Raw genomic sequence first — 16,261 nt, 5'->3', positions numbered from 1 at the left:
TTGTAGGTGCGTTTGTTGATATACATCCCTGAAATCAGCAGACCTGATATGATTTGCACCAGCAGATTATCCAAAGCTCACTGGCCAACTGCCTAAACACTTTTGCAGTTATACAGAAACGTGTTTAAAGGAGGAGAAAGAGATCTTTTGTACAAGGCACCAGTACCATACATGCAGTCCAAATGCACACATTCAACAATAAAAGTTGTTCTCAATATTCTCTCAATAATAAATATTCTCTCAATAAAAGTGCTCCCCACTCCACAGCAAAATATCCCTGTGATGTGCATGGATTCCCTTGAACAGCACTACCACGATATAAGGAGGTACTACCCAAGCCTTGCTTTGCTCACTTGCTTTTTGTTTCCTAGAACAAATTCAGACTGGGAAAACATATGCTGTGTTGGGTGCAGACTGAGTTTGCATTACTTGTTTCTCAGACTAGGACTTGTTGGAGCGCCTCTGATTTTGTTGGACAAAAGAGGATTGGCTGCAGACCACGCTGCATCCCTGTATTACTGTGTATGGTGCTACTGTCTCCTTCGGCTACTTATTGGTGAGATCACTCAGTGAGAGAGACCCCCCTCACTTACGGGATATATAGGAAAATATGGAGGGAAGTTGTCCCTATTTAGTCTTTGATCCTAAATGGTGCAAAAGGAGATGGTCAGGGCAGAGAAGCAGATCTTTGGTAACGGGTGCCGCCTGACACCTGAATCTGAATTTTGTTCGTCAGGTCCGCCAATAAAGCAGCAGGGCTCTGGGCACCCACTCCGTTTCAGAAGGGCTAGAGCTGCCCTGCAGTTGCCCTATCAAGAGAACTCTCTTGCACATGCTCCATCCAACACCAAGAGCCCCACATTCACAGCCTTATTTTGAAAAATGTCTGACACTCCACAAGTCTGGCTTTCCTGGTCCCTGCATCTCAACATACCGTAATACACAACAGTGATGAGTGAAGGAGGTGACACCTCTTTATAAGAAAGGACCACTATTTTTTGCCCCTCAGGTTGTTTGAACAGAGCATCTGGCAAATGAGATGCTCTGCAACTATTTTGGTTAACTCTGTGTCATTTAGTAGGTAGGTGGTCATGCGTGGTCACGGCCCTGACTACAATGTCTCTGTGTGTCCTTCATATTAAATCGATTTCCAGGGACACATTGAGCTTTTACCTTGGATGACAAATTGGTGATCTACCTCCACACTGCACTCATCTCATTAGCCTGCACTCACTGCTCCCTGTGCAAGGCATAGCAGCATTTCTGCAAGGCTCCTATTTTTCCTGTCCCCCCTTCGACATACAGCAGGTTTGACTGTCTCTCTGTACAAACATGCACTGAAAACAATGAAGAGCCCCTCTTGCACTCCTCATCCTTCACCTGGCAGCCAGAGAGAGGTCTCTTTTGGGCTCTTGGGCTCACCAGGGCTCATTTCCCTGGTGACAATGGTTGATCCTCATCTGACCTTTCTGATATACAGACAAAGGTAAGTCAAGACAAAGGTGACTGTCGGGTAAGTCCCCTTAGCTAATAACTGCCTTGAAATGCCTCTGCAAACACACCTGGAGAGACAGCATGTGCTGTTCTGCAATGTAATGCAACACTGATTTGTTGCACCTACAAAACGTCCTCATAATTGTGTGAAATTGAGTGTGAACAAGCAGTTGAATCACAGTTCATCAAACATAATTAATCCAAAACAGAGCAGCAGAAATACTCTTTTTATCTTGCATAAGGGTTGATGATATAAATATAAAGCACCTCAGAATCAGAAAAATTACTAAGCAGATGCTTGCTAGTCTGTGAATTCTTTTATAATGCAAAAATGGCTTTTATCTCTCGCTGTCTATTTTTGAGTACTCATCACTGTGCTGCCTGGGTGCTTTGATAAATTGCAATAAATATATTTAGCATATGTTTAGTTCATTAAAAAATCCATCTACTTCATGTAATTTGGAGACAAAAGAGAATTCATGGGAAAATACAAAATTTATAAACGTCTGCTATGCAAATGTGGACTTTAGCTAGAACTTTAACCAGAACCCTAAAAAAGGCAGGGGGAAAAAAAAGGACAAAGTAATTAAAAAAAGATGATAGAGCTGAGGTTGCATGATCTGCCCAATGAAAAGTGTGCTATTTTCCTAATGGTGCTACACAGACTCTCCTTTATCCCCACAGAACATAATGCAGCAGGGACTCAAAATAAAGTGGGTGAATTTGCTCCAGAAATGGCTTTGTGGAGTGGAGGGAAAAGAGCAAGATCCCTTGTTCTTTGTCCAAAAGAGGCTCATTTGATGTGTAAGTTACAAACAGACACATCGCCAGCACAGCCTTCACCTCAGCCAGCAGGACAGGAAGACAACACGCCAAGTGTGAGATGTTCACATTGAAAATATAGTGGTGTGGGGATTACAGTGCTTGTTGCTAGGTGCCTGGGCATTGCCTGGCCACAACAGCCAGCGAGTGCAGCCTCGATGCCTCCCTCCTGTTGCAGAGTATCAATGGCTAACAGTCTGGTCCAGACCACAGACCAGATTTAGAGATGAGTATCTTTTTTTTAAGAGTAGGGATAATAAACATGTTAAAACTGTTTACTTTATATAAGCAGAGGGGCTTGTCTTTTTCTTTACACTAAGAAAGGCATACTGAGGATAAGAAAGGTAGACTTTTAAAATATATTCAAGGATTTGAACTCCAAGCAGCAGATACTGAAGGCTGAACATGTGACACAACTCATAACCGTGCCTCCCAACCCAGATTATTTAATTACAATAGGTCCTTTGCAGATTCCAGCAATCTCTTGAATCTCTGACCTTTGCATTTTCTATACATTGTCCATTTTAACTGAATAGTGTACTTTTAAAGGCACAAAAATGTCTTGAAAGTACTTATCTGCAATTTTAAATACCTGTATCTCTCCTAGACCTGACCATCACTTGCTACCCAAACGCATCTGTCAGTTTAAATTGCCTGACTGTGGCTTTATCATACATGATTTCAGCATGCTGGAGCTGAGACATGTCTGTTCTGTCGCATATGCTGTTTGAGGGTATTTGTGCTCTTAGTCAAGAATGAGGTCAGAAAACAAGCATGGGCCTCAAAGACTTCTCAGACTAGTCAGTTTCTGTAGCCCTCAAGGAAGTAGACGTCGTTATCATTAACTTCACATTAGGCCAACTCAAATGACCAGGACCCATTTACAGTGAGGTCAACGGGAAAGCAGCTTTCAACAGGAGGCCAAGCCTGAACGCATGCCCCTGCCTTGAGGGTCATTAGATGTGTGTTTGAAACACTCCAGTAAATGCTGAAGTAACATTTTCTCTTCAGGGCTGCACCCCTTGTTTTGAACCTGTGTCATCAAAAGCAGAATCCAGCCCCAAGATGGTCTGCAAGGGAGGGAATAATGCTGCAATAACACAGTGAAGTTCGCTGCCCTGGCGATGAATGCTTATCTTACGCTGCTCTTCCAGTGAGTAATGTTTAAAATAAATAAAAACTGCAGGGGAGTTGCTGTTAGTGCAATTCTTGGGTTGTATTCTTCTGGCAAGCTTTTAATCATAATAGTGCAGCAGGAGTACAGTGTGTTTGCAAGGCAAGTTTGAGCCAGGGCACAAAAGCACACCAAGTCTGTTAATAAATAATGGACTCTGTGCATGTGGGTTTTGCAGTGTGGCTTAAAAAACCAACCCCTTCAAAATACAATAATATGCAAGTGCTATTGAAGCAAAGCAAAACAAAACAGAGAGGTTTAATTGCTAGTCTCTGGGAATGGCAGACGTTCTCCTCTGGAGACAGTGGGAACCATGCAAGTGTGGTGGCAGCTGCAGCAGTACCTTGGTTGTACAGTGATGTGCCCTAGTGTTTTTCCACTTGTGCTGTTCAACAGGTAGAGGCAATGACACTATAGTTTACTCATGAGTTATACCTTTAATATCTTTCCTATTGTCCTGGTTTCAGCTGGGACAGAGTTAATTTTCTTCTTAGTAGCTGCTGCAGTGCTGTGTTTTGGATTTGGTGTGAGAATAAGGTTGATCACACACTGATGTTTTTGGTCGTTGCTGGGTAATGTTTGTACTACGTCAAGGACTTTCCAGTTTCTCAGACCCTGCCAGCAAGAGGGCTGGAGGGGCACAAGTAATTGGGAGTTAACACAGCCAGGACAGCTGACCCAAAATAGCTAAAGGGTTATTCCATACCATAGAACATCATGCTCAGTATATAAACTGGGGGAAGAAGGAAGGGGGGGATGTTTGGAGTGATGGTGTTTGTCTTCCCAAGTAAGCGTTGTGTGATGGAGCCCTGCTTTCCTGGAGATGGCTGAACCCAGGCCTGCTGATGGGAAGTGGTGAATTAATTCCTTGTTTTGTTTGGCTTGCATGCACAGCTTTTGCTTTACCTGTTAAACTGTCTTTATCTCAACCTACAAGCTGTCTCACTTTTACCCTTCCGATTCTCTCCCTGACCCCACCAGGAGGGAGTGAGCAAGTGTCTGGGTGGGGCTTAGTTGCCAGGTGGGGTTAAACCATGATGCCTGTATCTGAAGACTATTATATAGTCAGGGGTCCAGGCCCTCAGCAGGACTCAGGCATTCTGGCATTTCATGGATTTGATGGTGTCATACCATACAGAGGTCTAGAGCTCATCATTATCTTGGGTTTATGAGTTAGCAGCAGCAAATGCCTACATTGTAACCTTCCCAATGTAAGGACACAATAGACTAGGAAGAGAAAAGATAACCAGGGCTCCCATAATTTTGCTTTACAAAGCTCACAGCAGTTCTTAACTTCACTGAAGAGGAGCAGTTAATTTCATTGAACTGAAAGGAGATCAGGCCCTTGATCTTAATGAGCAAGACATATTCCTAAAAAGTACACCCCAGGTCACAACCGGGACAGCCTGTGACAATACCAGTGCATATTAGCAGAAAACACTGCTTTGCTCAGCTTGGAAACTGCCTGTTGCCAAGCTGGGCATGTCATCCCAACACTTAATCCACTTGTAAGTAAATCATTACAAAGAGTTAGAAAAATGAAACACTTACTTGGTCCAAGACCTATGGAAAATGCAGCAACATAAACAAGGAGGCTGGCCAGTGAGAGCCATTTCAGGACAGCAGGAACCTCCCCACTTTTCAGGTGAGACCCTGTTGTGCTTTTGCCTCCTGCCAGGGCAGTCCTGTTCAGTTCTCCTGTCCTAGCAACATCTGGGCTTCTCTGCGCATCAAATGACAATCTTTCTGGTGAAGCCATGCTAGCAAAGAGGTCCTTGAGACTCCCGTTGGTGACACCGCTGAGGTTTTCTGGTCTCTGGAGAAAGAAATCCTCTGGAGATTGGCTTCTACAGACATTAGTAAAATTCACATGTATGTTATGGTTCACTAAGCCCATAGTGACCAACGACAGTGCCATAACAGAAGAGCCAATACATAGAAAAGTTTTACTTCCAACTTGATCCACAAAAACCGTGGCTGGGACTGTGCTGACCACTTTAACCACTCCAACTCCAGTAGAAGCCAAACTGGCAGCTTCATTGCTCTGGAACCCAACCGACTTCAAAACAGTCGATGCATAAAACAAAATGTTGGGTTGCCCAGTTGTTTGCACAAAAAAGACTAGAGTGAGTCCTACCAACATTCGGGCCCTCATGTTGTTTTTTGAACGAAACAGGTCCAAGAAACTATATTGATGTTCATCTTTCAGGGAAGACTTGATCACAGTAAGTTCTTTAGTAGCATCTGATGTTTCCCGTAGCCTCTCCAGTACTTTGCTTGCAGCTTCATCGTTATTTTTCATGACAAGAAACCGAGGGCTTGGAGGAAGGAAATACATGGCAATAGCCTGCAAAGCACCTAATGGAATCACAAGGCCAAACATGTACTTCCAGCCATGAGATACACTGGCAAACGCATAATTTGAAATATAGGCAAAGAGAATGCCTATCACAATCATGAGTTCATTCAATGACACGAGGAGACCTCTTCTGTGCTGCGGGGCGATCTCAGCAATATACACGCATGTTGCAATTGATGATAATGAGATGGAAATACCTATGGCAATCCGTCCCACAATAAGTATCCCGTATGATTCATAGGGCAGTAAAATCAGACTTCCCAACACAAGTAAAGAAGATGCAATAATAATAGCAAGTCTCCTTCCAAATTGGTCTATCAGGAATCCACCCGTAAGGGATGCAAATAAGGCCCCAAAAAGCAGGGAACTTACAACAATTTCCTGCTCTTTGCAAGAGAGTGCTAATATGCTGCTCATCTGAAGGAGAGCTCCAGAGATAAGGCCCAACTCGTAACCCATCAGAAGTCCACTTACGGCAGCAACAGCAGAAGATAGAAAAGTAAATGTTCCACAACCTGAAATAAGAGAAAAAACCACAAAAACTAGAAAGTGTGACTTCTGCAACATTCTGATAACTAATAATAACTTTATTTGATATGCCAGTCAAAAAAATCTTTTTGTAACTTTTAGGCAAAGGAGTTAGGTGTGTACAAACCCAGTGGTGACATAAAAAGCTATTTTTGAAAAGAACAAAAAAATACATTTTTTAATTCATATAAATGCCTTTGAGTTCCTTGTCTTACTGATCAGAAGTCAATAAGGTTTTGATCAGGCTTTAAATAATTAAACCTTCTACTTCAGAATGTCATTGCAAAAGGCAACACTGACAATAACAACCTTTTGGTAAGAAAGCAGTTTTTGCCTTGAGATGTTCTCAGTTTTATTCCTGTATTGAACTGAGGAAGTCATGTCCACCCAGCTAGTGTACCATGGGCCAGGAAGGCAGTAATTTCCTAGCCAAACTGCTTCAACCCTGACTTGAATAAGTAACAAGTTTTCCCTCTCCATTTCCTAATTCCGGTGCTTCACCTGATGGAAAATTACCCACTGAGCATGAGGCTGATCCAGATAGCTGGGATATTCTAGGAACACCAATCTTTGAGGTAAAAATTAATGAACTTTCTGGGCTTTGCCCATGACTAATCTCAGATACTTCAGAATATCAGGATCAAATATTTTGCATAGTTTATGATGGCAACAATGTCAGGAATAAAAAACAGATGGTGAAAACATAAACCAAATGGAGATTATATGCCTCTGAATGTCCACTTTAAAACAAACTCGTTTTATCCAACTGTGATTCATTGTTTATTGTTGCAAGATAGATTTGACTGTTCATATTCTACTAACTGTGAAGCCTTTTGCACCCTAAACTTTGAGGAATATATCAGTTTGTTATTGTTGGTCTTGTTCTTTCTCTCGGCATGATTTTCCTCTCATCATGATGTTGGCTGCCACACAAATAGGAAAAGAGTAAATTGACTTCTGATTTTCCGGTTAGTTGGAGAGATTAGGATGTGTCTGAGGAGAGGTAGCTTTTGCAGCATAAAAGAGTCTGTATTTCAGTTAATTCTCTTGGAAAAAGTACTTTCCAGCTTGGCTGGAAAGTTGTATATGGTCTGATTGAAAATGATACATAGACTTTGTTTATTTTTCACTTATTTTTCTAAGGCATTAAGGTTCTTTGATCACGCTGACTGCCTGGAGTTCCTTGCCAATAACTTTTGAGCACACTGGTAAGGATCAATCCGGTTTGACAGAGGATATTACATTTATGAAGCAAATTGTGAAAAGAGAGGAGGAGGGAAGCCCTAGCAGAATGTCTGCACTACTAAAATAAACAATGCCAGTGCCCAAGCCTGGACCCTGGCACATGGCCATGTATTCCAATAAATTGCTGGTATGGTCCCTGGCATGGTTGTGCCCCAAGCCACCTCTTGCTCTCCTAACAATTCCTGGAGGCAGTTTGGCTCAAGGCGTGAGCCCACCATCCCACCCTGCAACCTACTCCGCAGGAGTCTGGGTTATTCTGGAAGGCAGCAGAGTTTAACTGTGTGAGTATAAGCTCTGATTCCAGGGTCAGGGGAGATGTGTAAGCCCATTAAGTCTATTAAGATAAGTATTGCCTATTAGCTCTCCTACCTGGCTCTGGGTTTGCTCCCTTTGAGCCAAGCAGAAGCCAAGCAGCAGCAGCCCCAAGTTGCTGAGTGCACCCAGCACGCCTCAGCCCACTCTGCCTCTGGGCTTGGGTGGCTGGCAAGCCAGAGGTAGACAAGAGATGGGCAAAACCCATGGTTTTGGTATGATGAGCTGTAAGGTCATGGAAGAAATGGGAGTACTGCAAGAAGTCTTTCAGAAGGTGGGGGTGGATGGTAGATTTGTTGTGATGAAGGTGGGGACAGCTTGGAGAAAATGTCAGAAGCAAATTTGCAAAATGTTCCAGTGATGAAACAATATTTTTTTAATATTTTTCTTGTCATCCATGTCTGTATTATGTCTAAAGCTTTTTCTTCCTTTATGTCTGCAGGATCCGAGATCATTGCACTTATTTTAAACAGAGGTTAGTGCATGGATTAGGGCAAGGTCCTGCTGTACTTCCTTCACATGCTAAATAGCACTTCAGTGGAAGTACTACTGTCTCCAGTTAAGCTGCTTTGTGCTACATATGCTCCATCCTCCAACACATGCATGCAGTATACACTCTATCATTGCAAAACCTAATTTCTCCCTCCCCTTTATACTTGTGACTTGCCTGCTTGGTGTATATTACTAGATCTGGGAGATATACCCCTCCAACGAATCCTGGCTGGAAATCAGGGCTGGTAACAACACGGTGTTGTGCTGAATGAATGATCTTTGGTATCGGAACCACACTGATAATTTGATCACGGTGCTCTGCCCAAACTTCTGCTCAGTGCTGATATCTGTGCTTTCTTGGATACCTCTGTATTTTATGTCATTAAGCCATGCAGATTGAATCTAAGATTTTTCTTTACATATTATGAAGGCAAAACAGACCATTGTGGTCATCCAGTCTGACACTCATAAACAGCACAACATAACCCTTCAGACATGTTTAAATGATAATTTATTTGAACTAGGCTATTGAAAATATTCAGCTTTTATTTTAAAATTGCTAGTGATTGAAAGCCAATGACTTTAAGTCACAAGCTGTCCCAATGGTTCATTGCTTTCACTGTAAATTATCATAAATTATTTGCAGACTTAATTTCTGCAACTTCAGCTTCCAGCCACCAGATCCCATTCTCCATTTGCCTGCACTTAGCTGTGTTCACTAAGTACAAAATTGTATCTGTCACTGAGTCATCCCACAGACCTCTCCTTGATAAGCTACACAGCCTGTGAGTGAGGCTTTACAAGTTTACCAGTCCCTTAAGTATTCAGAGCCTGTTCTCTGAACTCTATCCAGATTATCAACTTCTTCAATAAATCCTGAGCCAGACCCAGTGTTCCTGCAGTGGCTGTACAGTGCCAGATAGGAATTTGACATAATTGTCCTGCTCTTGGTGGATATTCCCCCCTCTACTCATCTAAGGATTGTCACAGCCATGTACAGGAGCTCATCTTCTGCTGGTTATCCTCCAGGACAACCAGCTTCTTTTCTGACTGGGTTCTTGCCAAGGCATTGCCTTTCCTTTAAATATGGCCTGCCTTCTTGCGTCCTAGCTAGGGATGCAAATCACTTTACGTTGTCTGTATTAAAACGCACAGGATGGGTTCAACTTACCTAACTGTGAGAGGTCTACAGCATCTCTAGATTTCTTCTGTAACCACTTGTGAAAAATAGACACTTCTAGATAACTGAAATAGGTCAGATGCCTATTTCTTTCCATCGCCTATAAAAGGAATCTGTGCGGCTTGCTCAGATGCAGATGTCTAAAGTTAGCAGAGAGGCACCCCAGACAGCACGTTAATTTGCAGTCAGCAGGCCAAGCCATCTGAATTGAATTCAGCCAGCGATATATCTCATTTATTAATCACCTGTCACCTTTATCACCTTAAAATAATCCATTATTATCTTCCTCCAGGCAGTTGAGAGAAAATGTTAAATAACAAAGGGACAAAACCTGAGTTTAAGGCTCTCCAGCAGAAACACAACAGTGTAGGCAGTGTCTCTTATTGATACTTTGAGGTCTGTGTCCTGCTCCTGCATGGCTTTTAACTCTTTAAATGTGTGACTGTCAGTTTTGTATGGTTCCAGTTTCTGGTTCAAAATGGCAGTGCCAACTCAAATATCTTGATGGAGTCCACCGTCAGCACTGTTCTTTACAATCCAGACTCTGCTCTCCTCAGCCTGTGCTCCTCAGATCAGAGCCACCGAGGTGATTATTTATTTTTAATCTGAGAGGCGTACAAGCTGGGTGTGGTGGAGCTTGGACACCTGGGAAGTTGCGAGGGAAGTACTCGAGCCTATATATGTCTTTCTTCTCCTAGTACAGCAGCTTGACCGATGTCTTAATGTTTCTTTTTTTTTTTTTTTTTTACTGGGTCAACTGGTGTCCTTGTTCATGTGTCCAGTGACAAACACCCACAGTCATGTAGAAATAGCAGAGGGCTGTAATTAAAGCAGACCCCTGAATGCAAGGCAGGTTCTGATGTGATGCAGAGGGAGACACGTTGCCTTTCTGCATTAGCAGGAGCAAACTCAGCAGTTAACTTGGTGTCTCTAGTTCCGCACAGGCCCTATTCTGCTGAGAAACATCCTTATATTACTATGAGCTTTTGTTTAACTGCTGTAACTAAGACTTGCCTGCTGAGAACTGCCTGCTGAGTTAAACCCTGAAATCTCTGCTCGGTTCTCCTTTGTGGTCTTCCTCCACACAAAATGCCTTCTGACTTCAGCATATGTTTTGCTTTAACATTTCCAGATAAAGCCTGTTGCAGTAGTTGTACTCACGATCCTTTTAAGTGTCACTTTTAATGTTGTTGCTGGCAGTTCTTAGGCATTCCTTTTCAAAAAAAAAAAAAAAAAAAAAAAAAAAAAAGCTTCTTTAAAATATATATTCCTTTTATTTTTATGAGATGCCTGCAAAATACATGGCAGTGTGCAGCCCAGGGGAATAAAATATTTTAATGATGACTTCCAGAGAAATTTCTCCTTCTGCCTGCAGCAAACTCCACGGCTAAGGAGTGTGTGGCTGTTATGTGACAAGTGATTGGAAAGTCTATTCTCTAGTTTCCCCATGTAAACAAAATGCTTTCTCACAACTGTTACTCAGGTCAAAAGCAGCACTACTTGGCAAACAAACTTATCTTTAAGAACATTTTCTGGAAATGTTTATGCTTCGTTACTGAAAAGGAGACCAGGCACAGTGGTAGTATAGCACAGTGTACTGCTGCTGAGACTGGATGGGGCCAAGTAGTAAGGGAGTGGCCCTTTACTATTTTCAAGCACATATTTGGGAAAAATGGTTCTTCCAAAGGCAAAATATTTGGTCTGTGCATGTATTTTATGGGCATTACAGAGAAATGATCTGTGCCAGGAAAGATCTGCAAGCAGGCTGAGCTGAGAAAAACACCATGTTTCCCCCACTTCATGTGCAGGAGAGCTACAGGGAAGGCGCCTGGGAGCCCTTTCCAGCTCATCTTGGCAGCACCACACTCCACATTAGTTCAGACACTGAGATTTCTGTGATGTAGTTTTTCTTTCCTTTCTCCTATGAGAACATGCCGTGTGCATACAGGAAACTAGTGGGATGGGTGATTACTTTATGTGACCTGTGCAAATACATGTCTTGATAGGAGGGGACTCGACAGTCTCTTCCAGCATTGACTTTGGTTTAATCTGGGCTGAGAAATGTCTCATTTTGGGAGGGAAGAAAAGTATTTTCCTGGAAGGTCAAATAGATATGTTCTTTAAATCCTTGGGGATTCTTTGTTCTATTTAGACATTTGGCAAGTGGAATCAAGCTCTGGTTCCGATTGGTTAATAAGCACAGCTTAGAAAATCACAATGAATTGAGTGCATTGCATAGGCATGAACCCACAGCATGGAATCTCCTTTTTTTCAATTGAACAAGGTATCTATCCATGATAAATTTTAAAACTCCAGCATCTGTATCTGAAAATTTTAAGATATCTTTAACAACATATTTCTTCTCTAAGTGCTGTCTGACATACAAGAAGTTGGCCTTTACAGGGAAACAGCATTTACAGTTCCCCAAATGGTCTTTAGAGGAGCATTTTGCTAAACTGTATAGCATGTGGATCACATGGGTTTGTACAATAGATATTTAATGGCATATTTTGGGAATTGCTGCATAATTAAGTCAAGGGTTTGCTTCTCATAAAAGGTGATTATTTCATTTTCATGCCATCATGATCTCTGCTGCACTGTCACAGTTACTTTCTTTGTCTCATCCAGTTGTCTGGTATAAAGAGGTATGTGTTACCCTGTTGATCTATTCTAACGCCTAATGTTTCTTTAGATCCAGTAGCTGCTCAATAGGTGCATTTCTCCTATTAGCTAGGATACATCTGATCTAACTGTCCATCTAGAGGTCTGGCATGGGATCCAAAACAGTTACTCAACAAGACCCTACGGGATGAAACAAATGGTGTCTTTGGGCAAAGTTATGTTGCAAGCAGAGCTGGAAAATATTAAATTTACCCAAAAATAGTGTCAGGGCCATGTGGGATCATGACCATTTGACAAATGTGACTCCTCCCACCCAAGTGTGAAAAGCAAAACCAAAACAAGTATTTTTTAAATTGAACTAAAACAGAAGGCAGAAGGAAGCTAATATATTGTGCATTTTCACACATCTGAATGCCTGCAATGGTGGGAAGCATTGTATACTTTGTACAGCATAAGCCTGACAAATGTGTTCTGTGAGTAATATTCAGATTTCGTGAAAAAAAGCCCCTTGGTGCTGATGGAAAGATGGGGAGTGTAGATCCTGGACAGACCCACCCTGAACATCTCTCCATCTCTCTTAGCGCTCTGCCATGTGTTTTCATTATGTCAGGAGGCAGCCTGCCCTTTCAATACACTAAATGGCATTTGGGTTTTGTTTTGTTATTTGCCAGTAAGAATCAACAAGTTCTTTTAATTCCTAGATAGGTAGTTATAAATTCCTCAGGTTACTGCTTTAATTTCTGAGGGTGAGGCCAAGTGTGTAATATGCAAGTACTCTTCTAACCGTAGCCCTTGTGCTGCAGTAACTTTTATTGTCTGTTTACTGTAGCTGCTGTGCTTCCCTTTGATAATGCTATCCTGTAACCATCTGCACTGCTCCCCCCATACCCTAAGGTAATGTTAAATATGTCTGTACAACAACTGGCTTTTTGTTCTCGATTAACCTCTGCTTCCAGGTATCAGTAAATGTTGCTGCAGTAATCACTATTACACCCCTACAAAGCATTTGCACCTGTGGTAACTGAACATTCGTGGGTTAGTCAGTTCACTGATTTTTAAATGAACAAAACCTGCTTGGGACATAGTAATTTCTGGCTTACAGCCATGCTTTCCTGTTTGGGTACAGCTGTCTTGTGGGTGAGAAATGTCATGATTGTGGGTCGTTTTCCCCTTGATGTTATCATCAGTGAAAGAGGCTCAAGATGCAAAATCGTGCTATAACCTAGAAAAACTGGCTGGGTAGGACAGCAAAGGCGAAGAGCTACAAAGTTCAGCTTCAGTACTCAAAAATCTTTTGCAAAAGAAATTATGCAGTTGATTTTTCAGGGAATCAGCACAAAAACCTGGTTTCCTCCTGCAATGCTAGGGGAAAAACGGCAAAGGAGATTCCCTGTTCCCCTACCCTGTACTTTGGCCCTGCGTGAGTAGGTGCAATGCTTGCCTGGCCTCCCTCCACTTCAGTGAAAAAGGCTGAATTGCTCCCAAGCATGCAAGGACCGGAGCACTGTTGTTATCTTAGATGGCAGTGGATTTTCCGATTTTTCAGGTGACCGATCTTCCTAAAGGACAAGGATATACACAACAGACAGCACATGCATGAACAGTAGGACTGAGGCCTTTTGGGAAAAGTATCACATAAACCTTCATTCAAAATTCAAGCTGGCATTTCCCTTCCTTACTCGCATTTTCCCCTCTCACACTTTTAGGAATCAAGACGGTGTGCCCTGAGAGCCCCTTGGCTTCGCAGGGCTGTTTTCCCCCAGCCCTGAGCATTAGCTACGCGGCCACTGCTGCTGGCTGCAGCTGGCATTCAGCTCCTGCCGCGTTACCTGCTGCAGCTGGGAGCTGGCGGAGGTGGTGGCGGCTGCTGCGGCGGCTGTCCTGGCTGCTCTTCTCATCCTCCCCTGCTCTCATCGTCCGGCTCTGCTGGCCGAGGTCCTCTGTGCTCTGGCCAGGTACCATTGCCACCCCCTTTGCACCTTGGGGCAGGAGCACTTCACAGGGCAGCGGTCCTTCCCTGGCCAGCGAGGAAAGCACAGGTTATTTTCCTCATGGCAACAAGTTGCTGAAGCTGGCTGAAACCAAATGCAGACCACAAAGTGGTTTGTGAACAACTTTGTTGCTATTTCAGAAGGCTTTGCCCTTTGCAGTGACACAGGCTGTTGCTATTCTTGGGAGCCTATTGCAGGCGAGGGGAGGGCCGTCTGTCGGAAGTATTGCTTTTGCTTTTTAACAAATAGTTGGAGACATCAGACGTCCACGCACAGCTCCTTGCACATTCCTTACCCATTAGCTTAAAGGGTCTCTCTCTCTTTCCCCCTTTAACTTTCCTCTTTAACTCCTCTCTCTGGTGTTCACAAGCACAGGTTTTTAACGGAGAAGGCACATAGAAGGGGAGGATTTGAAGTGTTTGCTGTGTCAGCTGAAGTTAGGGCACTGACACACACACGGCATTGCTTCATTCTTGTAAATTGTGAGCAAGTTGTGGTGAGAAACAGCAGAGAGGAAAAAAAGCCATGGCAGCCCATCACAGTCTGTGACACTAGTGTCAGGAATTTTCACGGCATAGATGAACATATTTTACCAGCAAATTAAAGGCAAGCCACCCTCTCTCCCATGACAATTATTTGTGGGAAAACTGAGACTGTCTGAGCTATATTGAGTCAAAAGCTTAACTTTGAGAGCTGCTAGGAGTCACTGCATCCCTACTAGCTTTCGTGGAAGCAGTGGCTATAGGCTGGACTGCAGTGGTGGGGAAAGCTACCATGGGTGAAGGCAACCTGCCTACTGGGGCTGCCTGCCACATCCTGGTCCTGGTCCTGGTCCTGGTGCAGGAGCCTCTGAGCACTCTCAGCAGACCCACGGGCCTCAGTGAGGCAAGTTGTCCAAGCTATCCCCAGTGGGAATTGCTGTTGTATAATCTGGCAATGTTGCAGGCTTCTTGTTTGTGCTCTTTTTCATTACTTGCTGTTTTATCTTGGTTGTTTTTGTTTTAATACACTAATGCCTGCAGATAGTATGGGAGCAAAGGCAGAGGTGGAAAGTTGGTAGCTTCTGCAGTATTCCCAGGAAGAATTCCTAAACATTTTTCCTTAAGTAGACTGGGCATGATACACCCTTTATTGGTGTTTGCTTAACAAGAAACATTTGACAAACGACACTGTAACTGCCCTGGCTGACGGCTGCCTTCACTGTCAGCTTCAGATGCTGGAGCACCAGGGATGCCGTGGGGGCACAAGTTCCAGTGGGGAGTTTGGTTTTGGCAGTGCCTTTGGCGTGGAGTTAAATGAGTCAGGCTAGCTCTACTCGCATGTGTAACATACTTTCTATGTGAAATGTCCACCTGTCAGGCGGTACAGGATGCTCTAAAGGCTGTTAACAAATTCTTGTGGCATCCAGACAGGTGTTGTTTCCTCATCGGGTATGTGCAAAAAATTATGTCAACTTATAAAGAAATTATTCAGATGTTTTGTGAAAAAATGAGTGGCTGCTTAGGCTGGGGAAGGAAAAGAAATTTTTTCAAAGATTAAACTCAGCTGCTACAAGATTCCTCTGATACAATGTAGTGTGTAACTGATCTCCTCTAACAGCCCACACCTCAGATAACCCACAGCTCTGCCCAAGTGCCTGCTCTCTGGAAATGCAGCTAACTCCATAGCTACACTCTTGTTCCCACTTCCCAAATGCCCTTCTATGTAATGGTCCTGCAGAAGTCAGTGAACTACTGAGACGCCCACAGCAGCTTGCTGGGGAGCAAAGCCAAAGCCGTGCTCCCAGACACGTGGCCCTGGGGGATGCTCCGGGGTTCACTCCTCCTGCCAAGAGCTGCTGCCTGGGAGATGCTGACCCCGAGGCAGTGACCCACTGCCTGCTAAGGAGCTGAGAGAAAAAGAGAGTTCAGTTCAGGCTTTAGCTGAATGTCAGGTTCATCTTCACAGAGAGTGGATGAGAGGTCCTCCAGGCACTCGGCGAGGTCTGGCAGAAGGAGGGTATGTTTGTAAGGGGGAATGCCTGGTAGGAAGTGAGGCATCCT

General features: G+C 43.4%; 1 protein-coding gene across 3 annotated transcripts in view; it reads right to left on the bottom strand.

Moving 5' to 3' along the window:
• Positions 1–14,388, bottom strand: part of SLC2A12 (solute carrier family 2 member 12) — a 33,562-nt gene extending 19,174 nt beyond the window's left edge. Inside the window, exons 1-3 of one of the 3 annotated variants that reach the window (XM_027810026.2) lie at positions 14,058–14,184; positions 9,598–10,819; positions 5,042–6,364 (exon numbers count right to left, since the gene is read on the bottom strand). In XM_027810026.2, the coding sequence (XP_027665827.2) occupies positions 5,042–6,364; positions 9,598–9,703 (1,429 nt within the window). In that variant the 5' untranslated portion in view covers positions 9,704–10,819; positions 14,058–14,184. Of the gene's footprint in view, positions 1–5,041; positions 6,365–9,597; positions 10,820–14,057 lie in introns of all 3 variants that reach the window. The other 2 variants (XM_027810033.2, XM_005432828.3) reach the window with 2 other exon arrangements.
• Between the last annotated feature and the right edge of the window lie 1,873 nt (positions 14,389–16,261).

The sequence above is a fragment of the Falco cherrug genome, chromosome 6 (genome assembly GCF_023634085.1).
Source record: "Falco cherrug isolate bFalChe1 chromosome 6, bFalChe1.pri, whole genome shotgun sequence".
Classification (NCBI taxonomy): domain Eukaryota; kingdom Metazoa; phylum Chordata; class Aves; order Falconiformes; family Falconidae; genus Falco; species Falco cherrug.
Note: the sequence above shows the minus strand (reverse complement) of the source record. Positions and strands in the feature narration are given on the sequence as shown.